The sequence below is a fragment of the Jaculus jaculus genome, chromosome 6 (assembly GCF_020740685.1).
Source record: "Jaculus jaculus isolate mJacJac1 chromosome 6, mJacJac1.mat.Y.cur, whole genome shotgun sequence".
NCBI classification, from domain to species: domain Eukaryota; kingdom Metazoa; phylum Chordata; class Mammalia; order Rodentia; family Dipodidae; genus Jaculus; species Jaculus jaculus.
In genome coordinates, this window is record NC_059107.1 from 60,203,297 (window position 1) to 60,221,995 (window position 18,699).

General features: G+C 43.5%; 1 protein-coding gene across 1 annotated transcript; it reads right to left on the reverse strand.

Annotated features, from left to right (window-relative positions):
* Positions 1–4,807: 4,807 nt before the first annotated feature.
* Positions 4,808–5,403, reverse strand: LOC123461676 (trafficking protein particle complex subunit 2-like). The gene has a single exon (XM_045153359.1). The coding sequence runs from the start codon at positions 5,379–5,381 to the stop codon at positions 4,959–4,961; it is 423 nt and encodes a 140-aa protein (XP_045009294.1). The 5' UTR covers positions 5,382–5,403; the 3' UTR covers positions 4,808–4,958.
* Positions 5,404–18,699: the final 13,296 nt, after the last annotated feature.

Sequence of the window (18,699 nt, forward strand, 5' to 3'; positions counted from 1 at the left end):
GAAGGCTCCAGCCTGTGCCTGGCAGTGCCTGACACATTGGCAGAAGCTTTTCAAATTAGTGAGAATTTGGACATCAAAATATCATTTTCAGGCCATTTGGACCCATTGTCGAGCATTTATTGTGACCAGGCAGTGTTGTAGAGAAAGATCAGATGATAAGGTTTGATGTCATCCAAGAGAAATAATAGAAATTGGTTTAACCCATGGAAGTATGAGAGCATAGTAAAAGGGCTAGTGAGAGGAGACAGAGAGAGAGTAAAACAAGGGTGAGAGAAAGGAACCAGGCCTTAATCTGGGTTGACACAGGACACCAATATGAGCCCCTGGCCCATTAGGGTGAATAGGGCCTGTACCTCCCACATGCGCAGAAGCCTTACAGGTCACAACTGTTGGCTATTTAGCCTGTAAGTGGGCAATGCAGGCACCTGTGCTCCCAATGAAGTAAGCGGCTGGCAATGAAAGATGAGACTTCAGTACGGGGAGGGAGAGGAGAAAGGGGGAGAAGTGTTTCAAGATGGTACAACCAAACCAGAAGGTGCCCCTTAGGGTATGGTAGACCAGGAAGCAAGAGACCCAAGGTGTCAAGAGTGTATCTTTCTTGTGAACTGGGGTTGGGGCCCCACAGCGAGTGAGGGGTGTAGCCTGGCATGCCGGCCTGGCTTCTATGAGGAGGGGTTAAACCTGATATCAGGCCAACCCGAGAGGGTCATTTACCAAGGAGGAGGGAGGAGATGAAGGTAGGGAGCAGAGTGACCAAATTGTGAGTGGAGGAGGCTGTACCTGGCAGATGGTCCAAGGCCTTGGAGGGTCAATGGCAGCTCAGTGGTCTGGTCAGGGGAAAGGAGGTGTTGGCTGCCCAAGAGGGAAATAGGAGCCTCCTATCTGAGTCCCAGCACCAGATGTAAGGTTTGGGAGTGATCACGATCATGCAAACCACTCCGAGGCAAAGAAGAAAGCTTTTATTTGGGAAAAGTACAAGCTGCCAGGGCTGGCTCAAGAGAGGAGTACAGCCAACCTGATTTTTAAGCTAGTGAGCTTTCTAGGGCTTTTTTAGTTGGGGTAAGGTGAGGAAGGAAAAAACCTCATTTGTTAAGTTGAATAGAAAAGTTTCTTTAGGGGAGATCATTACCATTAGCCATTTAAAATAGTTAAGGTATGACACCAGAACAGTGACCATGTAACTTATGAGATAAGGAGGCAGAAAACCATAGCCTGGGACATTGTTAGGCAATGAGGAAATAATAACCAGGTGGTTTCTTTTAAAATGTGGATAATCCACTTTCTGATGCTTCTGTCACCATTCTGCTGATCATGGTTAGTTCATCTTGGGAGCCCATCCTGACCTAACATCTACCTCAAGAAAACTAAAATCAAACAAGCAAAAAGAGTCAGTGCCAATTCAACCTGTACCAGAGTGGGATCCCACCTCAAAAAAAATTATTTTGAAGCCAGGCATGGTGGTGAATACCTTTAATCCCAGCACTCAGGAAGCAGAGATAGGAGGATCGCCATGAGTTCAAGGCCTCCCTGAAACTCCATAGTGAATTCCAGGTCAGCCTGAGCTAAAGTGAGACCCTACCTTGAAAAACCAGAAAAAAAAATAATAATAATAATTTTGAAATATTCTTGAATTTATAAAATATTATTAGTAAAAAAAAAAAAGCCCTCTCTTGTCTACTTAAACCAGATTTTGCAATTGTTAAAAATTACCCATATTCTAACCAGCTGTGGTGGCACCCATTTGTAATCCCAGTATTTGTCTATAATCTCAGCACTCTTGAAGTTTGAGCAGTAGTGACGAGGAATTTGGGGATTCACAAAGGGTCTTTCAGAATTTATGAACCCCAAGTTTTGAGTTCTGTCCTACCTTTAATAAAGAATTAATAAAGTTGGAGTCAAGCAGGATAAATTATGAATTATTAAGTTTATTGAGGGTAAAATCACAAATTGTGGAGTTTATTTAAGAGAAATTGAGGTTTTGGGGAAAAACTGGAGTACAGCCCCAAGCATGTGGACTTAAGAGAAACTTAGGCTTTTAAAGAGAGATAAGGTTAAAGCTGCAAGCATGTGTACTTAAGAGAAACTGAGATTTTAAAAGAGAAATTATAGTATAGATGCTGGCACATGGAAAGTAGAATCTAGGAGCTTGTGTAGGGACACTGACCAGAAACCCACATGGCATCTGCCATGTGTTTTTAGAGACAAAGGTGAGGCTCAAGGAAAAAATTAGAGGACAGATATCAAAGCAGAGACCAAGAGATTCAAAGGAGAAATGAGTAATGAAGAGTTACACTCACGATTACTCTGTGTTTACAGAACTTACACAGGCGGCAGGCCGAGTTAGTGAGGGCACCCATGTGTAAATCAAGAGAGTGTACGGAGAAAACACATGTGGTAGCTTCAGAAACCAGAGGAAAATCATGCATGCAATCAAAGCGGGAGGTTACCCCAACTTATAAAGCAGAGGCAAGCCGAAAAGTTCCCTCAGACCAAGAAACAGTGTTATGTTCTCCTCCCCAACCCAGCCAGGCTGGGTGAGAGGGAAGCTGGACTCACATGTATGTGGCCCTAGAAAAGAGGCAGGGCCAAGCATCAGAGCCAGAAAAGCAGAGAGGAGCTGAGTTGAGTGGGCGAAGCTAGCCACAGGAAGAAGACAGCAACCTTTATTGGCAAGAGGAAGACCCCATTGGCTTGCAGATTTGGAGGGTGGATCCCAGAGCCAGCCCATCCAGTGTGATAAACTATGGGCAGCATGGGGTGCAGTCTCAATCAGATACAAGTTCTATTTATGCTAAGAGTTCTGTTCTTGTGCCAAGAGAAAAGTGGCATGTGGAGTGGCATCTCCTGGTTCTAACTGAAATTGCCTAAAAGAAACTAGCTTTCTCCTCTCCTTCTTTAGTAGGATGGAACTTTGAGGCCAGCTTGGTATACATAGTTCTAATCTGATACATATAGTGAAACACTGTCTCAAAAAATTAAAAATGGGGCTGGAGAGATGGTTTAGTGGTTAAGTGCTTGCCTGTGAAGCCTAAGGACCCTGGTTTGAGGCTCAATTCCCTAGGACCCATGTTAGCCAGATACAGAAGGGGGCGCATGCATCTGGAATTTGTTTGCAGTGGCTGGAGTTCCTGGTGCACCCATTCTCTCTCTCTCTCTGTCTGTCACTCTCAAATAAATAAAGTGAATAAAATATTTAAAAAATTTAAAATGGCCAGGCATGGTGGCCTACACTTTTAATCCCAGGACCACACCTTAGAAACCTATTCTGCATCCATCTACCCGCCCCAAGGACTTTGCTTTACTGTTTATGTTCATGTGATCTTGATAGGAAAATTGTCATTTTTATTAATATTTTTTAATTTTAAAAAGGACTTATGGTATTTGCAAACAACTTTTTTTGTTTCCCTTCCCATTTGGCTTCCACTCCCCCTATCCCTGAACTTGGCCTCCTTTCTGCTTTGATACCACAGTTTTTGCTGCTGTTGTTGATGTTTCTCTGCCTCTCATCACTCCTTGTTCCCCTCTTCTGATCTCCTACCTTCGTTCAGAGACCAAACTTAGTCTCACATCTCCACATTTACGTACAAACAGCCAAGTTAGGGCCCTTCAATACATTCTTACTAAACTTTTAGTAAATCACAGCCAGGTTGAGAGGCCTTCAGAAACAGCCTGTAAGTTACTCCAGTCACCTCACAAAAGAGAAGGCAGCTTCTGCCTGGCCATTGTGGCCTAGGGGGATTCAGTAACCACACAATTTGGCTACACATTTTCAGCTTGCTTTGTGCTTGCCTTTCTTTGAAACTGGCATGGCAATGGACATCTGACAATGGAAAGGAATTAAGTTGATAGTGGGCCAATGTTAATTTCAAATTTTGGATATAACACTGTAATCATCAATAAAAACTTCTTTACTGAAGTTGGGAAATTCTTTTTTTTTTTTTTACTGTACTACAAGTTTTATTTATATTAACCCCTCTGAAAGTGCATTGCAAGTACAGATATCAGCAAATTCATTACACATTTAGTTTACTAAGGAGAAATAAAACAGGAGGTGACAGAGGTAACTCTTTTCACCATGGCCTGTAACTTTGGTCCAGGACTTCAGAACACCAAGGTCCCATTGGGAGCCTCTGCACATGGCTGCCGGCTGCACGGTAGCACCACAGCTCTGCTTCAGCTCCTGGGGGAAGGGTGAGCACACGTGTTTACAATATCTGCAGGTGGGCTGGAGAGATAGATGGCTTAGCAGCTAAGCGCTTGCCTGTGAAGCCTAAGGACCCTGGTTCAAGGCTCGATTCCCCAGGACCCATGTTAGCCAGATGCACATGGGGGCGCACACGTCTGGAGTTTGTTTGCAGTGGCTGGAGGCCCTGGCACACCCATTCTCTCTCTCCCTCTCTCTATCTGTCTCTCTGTCTGTCGCTCTGAAATAAAGTAAATTAAAAATATATATATCTGCAGATATAAACAAGCCAGGCTTTGGCTACCCATTCCATTCAGTTTCGTAGTATCTTTTTGTTGCAAATCTGCCTACCAAATCTGGACTCCGATATCTGTTTTGAATTATGTTAAGATCAAGTTAAACCAGGTGTTGGTGCACTTTTAATCCCAGCACTTGGGAGGCAGAGGTAGAAGGACCACTGTGAATTCTAGGCCGGCCTGAGACTACAGACTGAATTCCAGGTCAGCCTGGGCTAGAGTGAGACCTTATCTCCAAAACAAAAACAAAAACATTTAGTAATTACAGATAAGAAGCTCTTCATAAATAATACTGTTCACAAGCAAAGATTGGTAACATGAAACAATGTGCTGTTAAACTCAAGGGAAATTTCATTCGATATGAACTTACACATGTACAAGCTTTCCACATTGCTTAATCAAGTGACTTACAAGTAGACACTTTCCTGGGCACTTCTCACTGTGTTGCCACTTTTTTTTTTTTTTTTAATTTTCTGCATTTAGCTTAAAAGGTGTTTCTTCCCAAGAAACTGGACTTTTCTGTCAAATGCACTTGACCGAATGGGTGAGTTGGGCTCATGAAATGGGTTCATTGCAAACTCGATATACAAATCATAAACGTCGGTACAGAAGTTCTTAATCCCGTCCTCTTGCCGCAGGTCATGCAGCATAATGAAACGCATCTGGCCCGCGGTGACAAACGCCGACACAAATCGCTCGTTGAATTTGTCCACAGTTTTCAAGTACATGTTGTTGGACAGCCACACGTTTTCGTCCACGAGGTCGAGGGCAGCATGAGCTATGAACTGGTTGAGGTGACGATGGTCATCTTTGGATTCTGCTTTTCCTGCTGGCAAAAATTCCATCTCAAAAACCGGATTGTCATGGTGGCCAACAATTACAAAGTAGAAGCTTCCAGACATTGTCTTCAGTCTTCAGTGTGTGGCTCCTGAGACAAGCCGCCTTCCCCGCGGTCGTGGCGGGGCGCCGAGGCAGCCGGAGCAGGACCACGCGTCAGCGGCCATGACCCGGGCATCCCCGGCGCAGCCCCGGGTATTTCTTTTTTTAAAATTTTTATTAGCATTTTCCATGATTATAAAAAAAATCCCATGGTAATTCCCTCCCCCCCTTTCTCCTTTGAAATTCCATTCTCCATATTACCTCCCCATCAACAATCATCGTACTTACATATATACAATATCAACCTATCCCCTCCGCCCTTCCTTTCTCTTCCCTTTATGTCTCCTTTTTAACTTACTGGCCTCTGCTACTAAGTATTTTCACTGTCACACAGAAGCCCAATCATCTGTAGCTAGGATCCACATATGAGAGAGAACATGTGGTGCTTGGCTTTCTGGGCCTGGGTTACCTCACTTAGTATAATCCTTTCCAGGTCCATCCATTTTTCTGCAAATTTCATAACTTCATTTTTCTTTACCGCTGAGTAGAACTCCATTGTATAAATGTGCCACATCTTCATTATCCACTCATCAGTTGAGGGACATGCAGGCTGGTTCCATTTCCCAGCTATTATAAGTTGAGCAGCAATAAACATGGTTGAGCACGTACTTCTAAGGAAATGAGATGAGTCCTTTGGATATATGCCTAGGAGTGCTATAGCTGGGTCATATGGTAGATCAATCTTTAGCTGTTTTAGGAACCTCCACACTGATTTCCACAGTGGCTGGACCATTTTGCATTCCCACCAGTAGTGTAGAAGGGTTCCTGTTTTTCCACATCCCCGCCAACATTTATGATCATTTGTTTTCATGATGGTGGCCAATCTGACAGGAGTCAGATTAGTCTTTTGGGCTGAAGAAATGGTTTAGTGGTTAAGGCACTTGCCTGCAAAGCCAAAGGACCCAGGTTTGATTCCCCAGGACTCACATAAGCCAGATACACAAGGTAGTGCATGCATCTGGAGTTCGTCTTTAGTGGCTGGAGGCTCTGGTGCACCCATTCTCTCTCTCTCTCTCTCTCTCTGCCTTTCTTTCTCTCTTTCAAATAAATAAAAATATTTTTTAATTAGTCTTTCAAAAATAGTAAATAGAACTAATTTTTTTGCCACTAAGAAGTGGGCAGAAGGAAACGTATAATACCTCAAGGCCTTCTCTTCTTGATATTTTGTAGTGTGTGCCTTCTTTTCTGAAGCAAAATGACTTGTCAAGTCCTTAAAAAAGAAGCTATGCTCCTAAACCAGGTGTGGTGGGGCCTGCCTTTAATCCCAGCACTCGGGAGGCAGAGGTGGGAGGCTTTCCATGAGTTCAAGGCCACCCTGAGACTATATAGTGAATTTCAGGTCAGCCTGGGCTAGAGTGAGACCCTACCTCAAAAAAACAAAACAGAACAAAAAGGCAAAAAGCTGAATTATTCATAAATCCTTTGTCCTACTGGCACATGTGACAACATGGCTGTGGGAAGCAAATCTGAGCCTAACTTTTCTTACTCCTTGAGGAATTTCTTGCTGGACCCAATAGAGTCCACAATGGAGATGGAACCAAATCACATGGTGTCAACTGCAAGTTTTTTTTTTTTTTTTTTGCTTTTGTGTGTGTGTGTGTGTGTGTGTGTGTGTGTGTGTGTGTGTGTGTATGTGTGTGTTTTCAAGGAAGGGTCTCTCTGTAGCCCAGGCTGACCTGGAATTCACTATGTAGTCTCAGCGTGGCCTTGAACTTATGGTGATCCTCCTACCTCTGCCTCCTGAGTGCTGGGACTAAAGGCATGCACCACCACTGTGGTTTTGTTTATTCCTTTTTTATTTTTTATTTGCTTACTTTTTTTTTTTTTTTTTTTTGGTTTTTCTAGGTAGGGTCTCTAGCACAGGCTGACCCTGGAATTCCCTCTGTAGTCTTAGGGTGGCCTTGAGCTTATGGCGATCCTCCTACCTCTGCCTCCCAAATGCTGGGATTAAAGGTGTGCACCACCATGCCCAGCAGGTTTTTTTTTTTTTTAACTGCAATTTTTCCGCGGAATTCATCTTCTCAGAAAATTCTTTTGTCCAATTATCTTGTAGTTCTTTGAAGTTCTTGTCAATCTTTTTCCTGCAACCTACTTAAAATGAAAGAAAACTTTTGAGGGTTACTGTGATTGGAGAGGAGGGTGGGACAAAACTCAATCCTGTACAGTCTGTTGTGACTGAGTTTCTGCTGGAAGTGCCTGATCTTGGAACTCAGTGCTATTTCCAGGCTTTCTAGAAAGGATACTTTGTAAATGTCTGTTGCATGAATTTGATCTGTTAATCCATGATTATTGTCATATTGATTACTTTAAAAGACTTCCACAGAGCATAGCAAGGCAGAAAAATAATAATGGCTATGGTCCCACCTTACCTGTTAGGTTGCCCAGGGGTAATTCATTATTTGAATTTCAAATAAAAGAGTGCTGATTCTCAACACTTGGTATTGAGCATGATCTAATTTTCCAATTCCCTGGCATTCCATCGCCTCAGTTGTGAGACCTAGGCAGATCATCAGTGCAAAATCATTTAAGTTCAAGACTCGCCCCATCACTCATAAAGGGGTAGAGCTGTAGTGTTTCCTTGGCCCTCGGCGAGGACTATGAGCATCTCACAGTTCCTCCCCACTTTCTGGTAGAAGCTTCCCTACTGCCTGAGGGCCCATGCCTGCCTGCACAGCAGAGTCCAAAAGCCTAAACTCGGATTGCCTCGGCAGCAGGAAAAGTGTGGCCAAGGAGAGGGACAAAGAGGCACAGCTCCTCGCCTAATGGCTGTGGGATTTCCACTTCTAACTCTTCTCGTGAAGTGCTGTTTTCACTATCAAATCTTGTCCTTGGTCTGGGATCCTTTCTTTGAAACAGTTAAAAGTCATGTTTCCCCACATTGTGCACTGTTCTATGGCACATTTTAACTTTTCTACTCCAGTCCCCTCTTGGGGATTCTGCCTGGTTCAACCTGGTAGAGAAAAGTGATGATGTTACTGCTGAAACCCACCTGCTTATCTCAAGTGCACATATTACACAGCATTGCACTTTGGGAATGGCTCCTTCTCAGAACCTGCTACAGGACTTCCGTGAGGCCTCGAGGCCAAGTAACTTGTGAGGTGTTCCCATCTACGCCACACTCAGTCCTTCCAGGCTGGCAGCGTGCAGGGAGAGTGCTCCCCAGCTGAGGTTCCACAGCCTCAAAATTCACATCTGAAGAGTTGCAGGTTGCAGTCAGTTATGATGTTCAAACTTCCAACTCATGTAACAAGGCACAAATGACCACCAATACATCATTCCAACACCTCCCTTGTCCAATTGTGACCTTTTTTTCTTTTAGTATTTTAAAATTTTTATTTGAGAGAGAAAGACAGAGATATGAGAGAGAGAGAACTGGCATACCAGGGGCTCAGCCACTGAAATTGAACTCCAGATGTTTGAACCACCTAGTGGGCATGTGCAACCTTACACTTGCCTCACTTTTGTGTGTCTGGCTAATGTGGGATCTGGAGAGTAGAACATGGATCCTTAGGCTTTGCAAGCAAGAACCTTGCTAAGCAATCTCTCTAGCCCTCAAGTTTTTTAAAGGTTATATTTTCAGAGTCATAACAATGATTATTTTTTCTCGTAAAATACATTATCATGGGATAAGGAATGATTGCTGGCTTCTGTTTTTCAAAATAAATAGAACTTGTTTTGGGGATTAGATTATTAAATATTAGTTCTCTATAAAAGAAGAAAGATTTTTCAGTCTTCCAAAGCGCTATGCTAGTACTCAGGCTGAGATAAGAACAAAAGCACCAGGTTGTTTTTTTTAAATACACTTATATTTATTTATTTGCAATCAGAGAGAGAGAGAGACAGACAGAGGTAATGGTCATTCCAGAGCCTCTAGCCACTGCAAGCAAACTCCAGATGCATGCACCACTTTGTGCATCTGGATCTATGTGGGTACTGGGGAATTGAACTTGGGTCACTAGGCTCTGAAAGCAAGTGCTTTAACTGCTGAGCCATCTCTCCAGCCCCCAAAGCACCAGGTTCAACACAAGAGAGACTCAGGTGTGTTCCATTAGGCTTGCAGTAGGCCTCCCATCCTTTGAGGAGGTACTGACTGTTTTAAAAAATTTTTTTTTATTTATTTGGCAGAGATGGGGTGAGAATGGGCAAAGACCTTAACCGCTAAGCCATCCTTCCAGCCTGGCACTGACTAATTTTGAATCCCAAGTTGGTTGGGTGTTTTATATAGAGGATTTTGAAAAGAAAAAAGAGTGCTGGAAAGAACTGCTGACCTTGGCGTGAATTACATATCACCCATGTGAGCCAAGGGGAAGTTTTCTTCAGTTGGAGTTCAGTATATTATTTTCTTGTCTGTTATTAATCTGTTTTGAGTTATTTTGGCTTTAATCACTTAGCCAAATAAAGGTAACTTGATTTTAAAACAAAAATTTAAGATGGCCAGTCGTGATAGCATACACCCTTAATCCCAGGGTTTGGGAAGCAGAGGTAGGAGGATCACTGTTGTTGTGAGGCCAGCCTGGAGTTCCAGGTCAGCCTGAGCTAGAGTGAGACCCTGCCTCAAAAAAAAAAAAAAAATTAAATAAATAAATAAATAAATAAAAATGGGCTGGGAATGTAGCTCAGGTGGTAGTCAGCTAGTTTAGCATGCACAAAGCTCTGGGTTCTATTCCCAGCACCAAATAAACTGGGCATGGTGAAGAAAGCCCAGGAGTTAAATTCTAGTATTTGAGAGGATGGTCACAAGTTTAAGGCCAGCCTGGTCTACATCTTAAGTTATAAACTGGGCCAGCAAGGACAATTTAGCAAAACCCTGTTTCAAAAGACAACATTTGGTTGTATTTATATCCATCATCATTACCTTTTCTGATCAATCTCAGAGCAAATTACAGACAAGATACTATTTACCTCTAGATATTTCAGTGCATAGGTCCTTAAAATAAGCACAATGGTCAGGTACGGTGGTGCCCACCTTTCATTTCAGCACTCAAGAAGCAGAGGACAGAGGATTGTCATGAGTTGGAGGCCAGCCTGAGAGTACAAAGTGAGTTCTAGAAATCCTACCTAAAAACAATAGCAAAGAAAATCCATAAACTTTATGTATGTGTGTGTGCACGCCCAAGTGCATGTGTGCACACACAAGTGCATATGTATGTGTGTGGAGGTCAGAGGACAACTTCTGGTTTCATCTTCAGGTGCTACCCACCTCTTTTTTTTTTTTTTTTTTTTTTTTTTGGTTTTTCGAGGTAGGGTCTCACTCTAGCTCAGGCTGACCTGGAATTTACTCTGCATTCTCAGGATGGCCTTGAACTCACGATGATCCTCCTACCTCTGCCTCTCGAGTGCTGGGATTAAAGGCGTGCGCCACCACACCCGGCGCTACCCACCTCTTTTGAGACAGGATCTCTCTTTAGCCAGAATTTGCCAAGTGAGCCACAAGGATCTGTTTGTCGTTGCTTCCCTGGTATTGGAACTATAAGTGTGCCATGAGGCCTAGCTTTTTTTCTTTCCTTTTCTTTTATTCCCCCAAGGTGGGGTCTCCCACTAGCCCAGGCTGACCTGGAATTTACTATGTAATCTCAGGATGGCCTGGAACTCACAGCGAGCCTAAGCTACCTCTGTCTCCTGAGTGCTGGATTAAAGGTGTGTGGCAGCATTGCCTTTTTTTTTTTTTCAAGATTATTTGTTTATTTGTGAGGAGAGAGAAAACAAGAGAGAAGAGAGAGAGAATGCATGCACCAGGGCTTCTCGCCACTGCAAATGACCTCCAGACACATGCTCCACTTTGTGACTTTATGCATCTGGCTTTACATGGGTGCTGACCAGACCATTAGGCTTTCCAAAGAAGCACCTTTAAGTACTGAGCCCTCCCTTCAGTCCCCCTTTTCCTTTTTAACACTGTCAAATGTTATAGGCTTGTCTGGTATTCTCCCAAGACAAGCAATAAGAGCCAAAGCAGGCCAGACAGCAGGAGTATGTGGCTGAGGTGGTGCCAGAGCCACATTCAAATTATGCCACAGGAGCCCGGCATGGTGGCACATGCCTTTAATTCCAGCACTTGGGAGGCAGAGGTAGGAGGATCACTGTAAATTTGAGGCCACCCTGTAACTACGTTGTGAATTCCAGGTTAGCCTGAGCTAGAGTAAGACCCTACCTCAAAAAAAACAAACAAAAAACTTCTAGCACAGGAGCTGGACTTGCAGGGTCTGCAGGGGCAATGAGGGCATCCTGAACTCTGCCTGGGGCTTGTCTGCACTCGAGATTCAAAGTCCGGTTGGGAGCATTTCAGTTGTTTGGCTTAGGCCAAGCGCCTACCCCTGGACTACGAAGAAGTGGAAGAGAATATATATGTTCTCTAGTTGCTCTAAGAAGCAATTTCTGTGAGTGGTTGCAGAAATAAGAAGGTGGTTTGATTCCTATGTAATCCAAAAGGCTTTCATCAAATCTAGACTTCCATAGTCAGGGAGATGTAGATAGACATAAACAAAGGGAAACAGTTGGCAAGCCTAGTATACTAAACCACTGGCATGCTGGTAAATGTTTAACAAAGCCGGGGGGAGGCAGCCTTGATTTGGAATGTCCACTTAGTTCTGTTATGTAAATACTCCACTGTGGCCAATTTCAAACAATGATGTCTCTATACATAGAATTGGGAAGAGATAAGCAAATACACAGGTATGAACACCCCACACATGTCCACACACAAACAAGTGTGCAGACACACATACACATGCAATATATATATATATATATTTAATTTAAGCCAGATGTGGTAGCACATGCCTATTATCCCAGAACTTGGGAGGCTGGGAAAAGATCACTCTGAGTTTAAGGACACCCAGTAAGTTCCAGGCCAGACTAGGCTACAGAGGGAGATTCTACCTCAAACCTCACACCATTTGTTCTTTAAATTTATTTGAGAGAGAAAGAGGCAGAGAGAGGGGTCGGGGAGGGGGGAGAAACAGAGAGAGAGAGAGAGAGAGAGAGAGAATGGGTGCACCAGGGCCTTACAGATACTGCAAACGAACTCCGGATGCGTGTGCCCCCTTGTGTGCATGTGTGACATTACATGCTTGCATCACTGCTAAGCCATCTCTCCAGCCCTGATTTTTTCTTTCTTTCTTTCTTTTGTTTTGGTTTTTTCCTGGTAGGTTTTTTCCCTCTAGCACACACTGACCTAGAATTCACTCTGTTGTCTCAGGGTGGCCTTGAACTCATGGCAATCCTCCTACCTCTGCTTGGGATTAAAGGCATGCACCACCGTGCCCAGCTCCAAATTGTTCTGTTTTTTTTTTTTTTTTTTTTTTTTTTTTTTTTTTATGAGAGACAGCAAGATCAAGAGCATGGGAATGACAAAGTGAGAAAGAGAGAATTGGTACACCAGGGCCTCCAGCCATTTGATGGAACTCGATGCATGTGCTGCCTTGTGCATGTATGTGACAATGCATGCTTGTGTCACCTTGTGCATCTGGCTTACATGGGAACTGGGGAGTTGAACATGGGTCCTTAGGCTTCAGAGGCAAGCGCCTTAATGACTAAACCATCTCTCCAGCCCCAAATTATTGTTTTTAAAAATTTTTATTTATTTTCCAGTAGAGAGAGAGACACACACAGAAAGAGAGAGAGAGAGAGAGAGAGCATGTCAGAGCATCTAGCCACTACAAATAAACTCCAGACTCAGGTACCACTTTGTGCGTCTGGATTTATGTAGGTTCATGAAATGGTATGTTAGGGGTTCAGGAAAATCCTTGAATCCCAAACCCTGTGTTCACATTTGTATTTAACCAAAGAATTGGGCAAACCAAACAAAGAAGGATAATTATTAAATTATTTATTTTAAAAAATATTTATTTATTTGAAAGAGAGAGAGAGGGAGGGAGAGAAAAAAGCAGATAGAGAAAGGGAGAGAGAATGGGTGTGCCAGGGCTTCTAGCCACTGCAAACGAACACCAGATGCATGCACCACTTTGTGCATCTGGCTTATATAGGTGCCGGGTAATTGAAGTCAGGTCCTTAGGTTTCACAGGCAAGCACTATAACCTCTAAGTCATCTTTCCAGACCAAATTATTATATTTACTTAAAAATATTTATTTACTTTTATTTACTTAAGGGACAGAGAGAGAGAATGGGCACACTAGGACCTCTAGCCACTGCAAACAAACTCCAGATACATGTGCCGCCTTGTGTATCTGGCTTATGTGGGTACTTGGAGAATTGAACCTGGGTCCTTAGCACCTTACCTGCTAAGCCATCTTTTCAGCCCCTGTTATATTTATTTAGAGAAGTACAGAACCAAGGGAAAGAAAATGAATGCACCCGCGTGGCCTGAGAGCCCACATGGTGGGCTTAGTAAAATGTAGAGAGAACAGAAAAGAAAGTACAAAGATCTCCTGCCATGTGGAGGCCAGGAGGGGTTTAGAGCCGTGTGGGAAGTAGGGGTTGGGGGTTCTCCCCTCATCTCAGCCCATTTGGTCAAGATGAGGGGAAATTCACCAGAAGCTGGAGGTTCATGAGTGGTCAGGCAACCTAGAGACTTTGCCCTCTCCTTGCACACATATTTATAACCTTATGGTGATGGGTTGTACCTTCTGGCTCAGGTGAGCCATAGAGACAGCTGACTGGTCTGGGCTAGAGGCTGTCTCAGGAAGAGGATAGCCATGATGCCAAGTTCTGGGGACTGAACTTGACTAACCACAGTGTTAGGATTAAATCCTAGGAATGAAAACCTCCCTCCCAGAAGGGGCCCAGGTTGTTTTGGAAAAACAGATCTAGGGAAGACATAAGAAGTCTGGCCATACTTTGAACTCCAGCCAAGTAGAGACTGCAAGGATACTTTCAGGGGCCTGGTCACCCTGATTCCCTCTTATACTGAGGAATCAAACCTGGGTCCTTAGACTTTGCAAGCAAGCACCTTAGCTGCTGAGCCATGGCTCCAGCTCCGAAATTGTTTTAATTTCAGAATAAATCCACAGACATCTTGGCTCTTCATTTTTCCTCCCTGGATTAAGCCTTGTTGGCTGACTTCCCTGCTCCCAGGCACAGGCACAGCTCCTCTTCCAGTTTTGCACAAGACTGCCTGCCAGTTTTTGATTAAAAAAAAAAAACTTTTTTTAAAAGTATGGTCTTGCTAAAGCAAGCAATGACCTGGAACTTACTCTGTAGTTCCAGTCTGGCCTTGAACTCACAGCAAGCCTCCTACCTATGCCTCCCAAGTGCTGGGATTAAAGACATGTGCCACCATGCCCAATCAGTTTACTGGCCTTGAACTCACTACAATCCTCATACTTCTGACTCTGAAGTGCTGGGATTAAAGGCATGTGCCACCACACCCAGCCCAGTTTTTGATTTCTAAAATACTGCTCTGATTGTGTCACTGCTTTCCAAAATCTTCAGCCACAAAATCTCAGGCAAGATTTGAACTCAACTTCCTTTTCAAGCATCTGTTCTTTTACATCTTGCCTTCACCTCAGACCAGGGATTTTTCAAAGCCTTTTACAGAGTCCCATGTTCTCTGAGGGGTATAGGGTATTGAGGACTAGCATGTGAAGATCCAACTCCTACTTCCATCACTGTCCTGATTTCATTTAGAAAATGAGCTCTGTGCTTAAAACAAATATTGGAGGGTGCTGGAGAGCTGGAACAGCAATTAAAGGCACTTATTTGCAAAGCCCGACAACTTGGGTTGTATTCCCCAGTTCTTACACAAAGCCAGTTGCACAAAGTGTCACATGCACCTGGAGTTAGTTTGCAGTGGCAAGAGGCCCTGGCATGCCCATCCTCTTTCTCTCCCCTCCTTATTGCTTGCAAATAAATAAAACTATTTTTTGTGGGGAAGGGAAGCAGTGAGCATGGTGGCATATGCCTTTAATCCTAGAATGTGAGAGGTAGAGATAGGAGGATCACTGTGAATTTGAGGACAGCCTGGGACTACAGATGAGTTCCACTTTGCCTGGGCTAGAGTGAGACCCTACCTCAAAAAAAAAAAAAAAAAAAAAAAAAAAAGATGCTTTGGAAGTGAGATGTTTTGTTTGTGCGAACTAAAGTTCCCAGAAAAGCACTGCATCCGCTGCTCCTATTTCCAACAAAGCTGAAAAGACTGATAGAACTCTTGTGACCACAGACATGGAATATTGCAGGTTCAGAACCAAATTACCTTGAGCTACTATTAGTCCTTTAATAGCCATGTATTGCCCCCCTCTGTGTCTGACCTAACATCCTGGTGACTATCAGTTGATCGTATGGAACCATTTTGGAATGTATTGACAGTCCTCCAGCTTCTACCAACCCAAGGGCTAAGAATGCCATCAGATAGCATCTGAAGCCTAGGGTGGAGATTTCCTCACTTTGCTATAACTCGCCTGCCTGATGGTTAGACAAAATATTTGGAAAAGTGCCCTGATTTATGACTTTCTTTTGTTTGTTTATTTTATTTAGTTATAATTATTGTTTTTAAATTTTTTCAAGGTAGGGTCTCACTGTAGCTCAGGCTGACCTGGAATTCACTATGTAGTCTCAGAGTGGCCTTGAACTCATGGTGATCCTCCTACATCTGCCTTCCAAGTGCTGGGATTAAAGGCATGTGCCACCATGCCCAGCTTGTTTATTTTATTTTTTTTAAATTTTTATTATTTGGGCTGGAGAGATGGCTTAGAGGTTAAGCGCTTGCCTGTGAAGCCTAAGGACCCTGGTTTGAGGCTCGGTTCCCCAGGTCCCACATTAGCCAGATGCACAAGGGGGCGCATGCATCTGGAGTTCATTTGCAGAGGCTGGAAGCCCTGGTGCGCCCATTCTCTCTCTCTCCCTCTATCTGTCTTTCTCTCTGTGTCTGTCGCTCTCAAATAATAATAATAATAATAATAATAATAATAATAATAATAATAATTTTTATTATTTATTTGAGAGAGAGGAGGCAGATAGAAAAAGAGAGAAATTGAGAATGGGTGTGCCAGGGCCTCTATCCACTGCAAATTAACTCCAGACACATGTGCCACCATGTGCATCTGGCTTACATGGATATTGGGGAATCTAACCTGGGTCCTTAGGCTTTGAAAGCAAACACCTTAACCACTAAGCCATTTCTCCAGCCCGACTTTCTTGTCTTTTCTTTTCTTTTTTGTTTGTTTTTCAAGTTAGGGTCTTGCTCTAGCCCAGGCTGACCTGGAATTCACTATGTAGTTTCAGGGTGGTCTCAAACTCACTTTGATTCCTACTTCTGCCTCCAAAGTGCTGGGATGAAAGGCACACTCCACTATGCTGGCCTCCTTTATTATTTTTTTAAAATTTACACTATGTGTATGTGTGTGTGCATGCATAAGCCAGGGTCTCCTGCCACTGCAAATGAACTCCAGACACATGCACCACTTTTGCATCTGACTTTATGTGGGTGGTGGGGAATTGAACCCAAAGATGGCAGACTTTACAAATGAGCACCTTTAACTGCTGAGCCATCTCTCCAGACTCCTTCTGTAGAATAGGATACAATAATTGGCTAGGCAGCTTATGAGTGACATGACCCCAAAGTCCCAAAGTGAATAGCTCTCTCTTTGACTAGATGCAGGAATTATCCTTGAGCCTGTAGGGGAAAATCTAGGTCATTACACTTCACTTGCTTTCCTGAGTGTGGTGGTTTGATTCAGGTGTCCCCCATAGGTTTAGGTGTTCTGAATGCAATGTCCCCAGCTGATGGCAATTTGGGAATTAACACCTTGTGGAGGCATTGTATTGTTGGGTGTGGGCTTATGGGTATTATAGCCAGTTTCCCCTTGCCAGTGTTTGCACACTCTCCTGTTGCTGTTGTCCACCTGATGTTGGCCAGGGGGTGATGTTCACCCTCTGGTCATGTCATCGTTTTCCTGCCATCATAGAGCTACCCCTCGAGTCTGTAAACCCAAAAAAAATCCCTCCCCACACACACAAACTGCTCTTGGTCAGGTGTTTTCTTCCAGTAATGTGAACTTGAGTGCAACACAGGACAAGAGCTCTTCCTTGCTTCCTTCTCTTAAGTTCTGAGCTTCTCAGTATCTTCCTTCCTTCCCTTAAGCTACCCTTCTCTTGAAGATCTCTCTCTCAAAGCTCTGAGCTATATAGTAAACTCTTACTGAACCTCATCCTCTGGTTTGTGGATTTCATTATTCTACTTAATAAGAAAAGAATCTAGAGACACCCCCAAATTATCAGTGCATTGGTGATGAGCCCCAAAATTTTTGTATCACTTTTTTGCTTTTCTTTCTTTTGTTCTTTTAAAAAAAAATTTTTGGTTTTGGTTTTTCGAGGTAGTGTCTCACTCTAGTCCCAGACTGACCTGGAATTCACTCTGTAATCTCAGGCTGGCCTTAAACTCATTGTGGTCCTCCTACCTCTGTCTCCTGAGTGCTGGGATTAAAGGTGTGTGCTACCATTCCTGACCCTTTTCTCCTCCTCCTCCTTGATTTTTTTTTGGGGGGGGCGACAGGGGTTCACTTCTGTTCAATCAGGGTTTTGCTCTGTAGCCCAGGCACTGGCCTCAAACTTGTGGAACTCCTCCTGTCTCTGCCTTCCAAGTGCTAGAATTATAGGTGTGAGCCACTACAAATGGCTATTATTATTTTTTTCAGTACTAAGGATTGAACCCAGGACCTGTGCATACTAGGCAAGCATTTTATTATGAATCTATATCTCCAGTTTACCACAGAATTTATAGATCTGTGCATGTGTGTGGGGGTACTAGAAATGGAGTCTAGGCTTTGCTATTATGAGTAAGTGCCATTAAGCCATTAAATCACATTCTCAGCTGTTTTCTTCTTCTTCTTCTCCTCCTCCTCCTTCTTCCTTGAGACAGGGTTTGCCCATGTTGGCCTTGAAGTTGTGGTCCTTCTGCCTTAGCCTACAAAGTAGCTGAGATTATAAGCATCTACCTTTCCCACAGGCTAGAGCTCCCTTCCTAGTTTCCTAGTGTTTTTTTTTTTTGTTGTTGTTGTTGTTGTTGTTGTTTTAAGCTAGAATGTCATTCTAGCCCAGGCTGACCTGAATTCACTATGTAGTCTCAGGGTGGCCTCAAACTCACAACAATCCTCCTACCTCTGCCTCTCTAGTGCTGGGATTAAAGATGTGTGCTACCATCCTGGGCAAGTTTTTGTATATAGAAGATGCTTGTTGTTCTCTCTACCCTCATCATTTCTTTCATCTTCTAGCGGTTGTACCTGGAACATTCTTTACAGCTCCTCTTTCTGATTCTCTCTCCTTCCCCAGCTGTTTTCTGATTGATCTCTAGAAGTAAACACATAAATTAAGCCTGACTGGCTGGCACG

Excerpts from the sequence above, each read along its gene's own strand:
- LOC123461676 (XM_045153359.1), bottom strand. The coding sequence starts at position 5,381 with ATGTCTGGAAGCTTCTACTTTGTAATTGTTGGCCACCATGACAATCCG.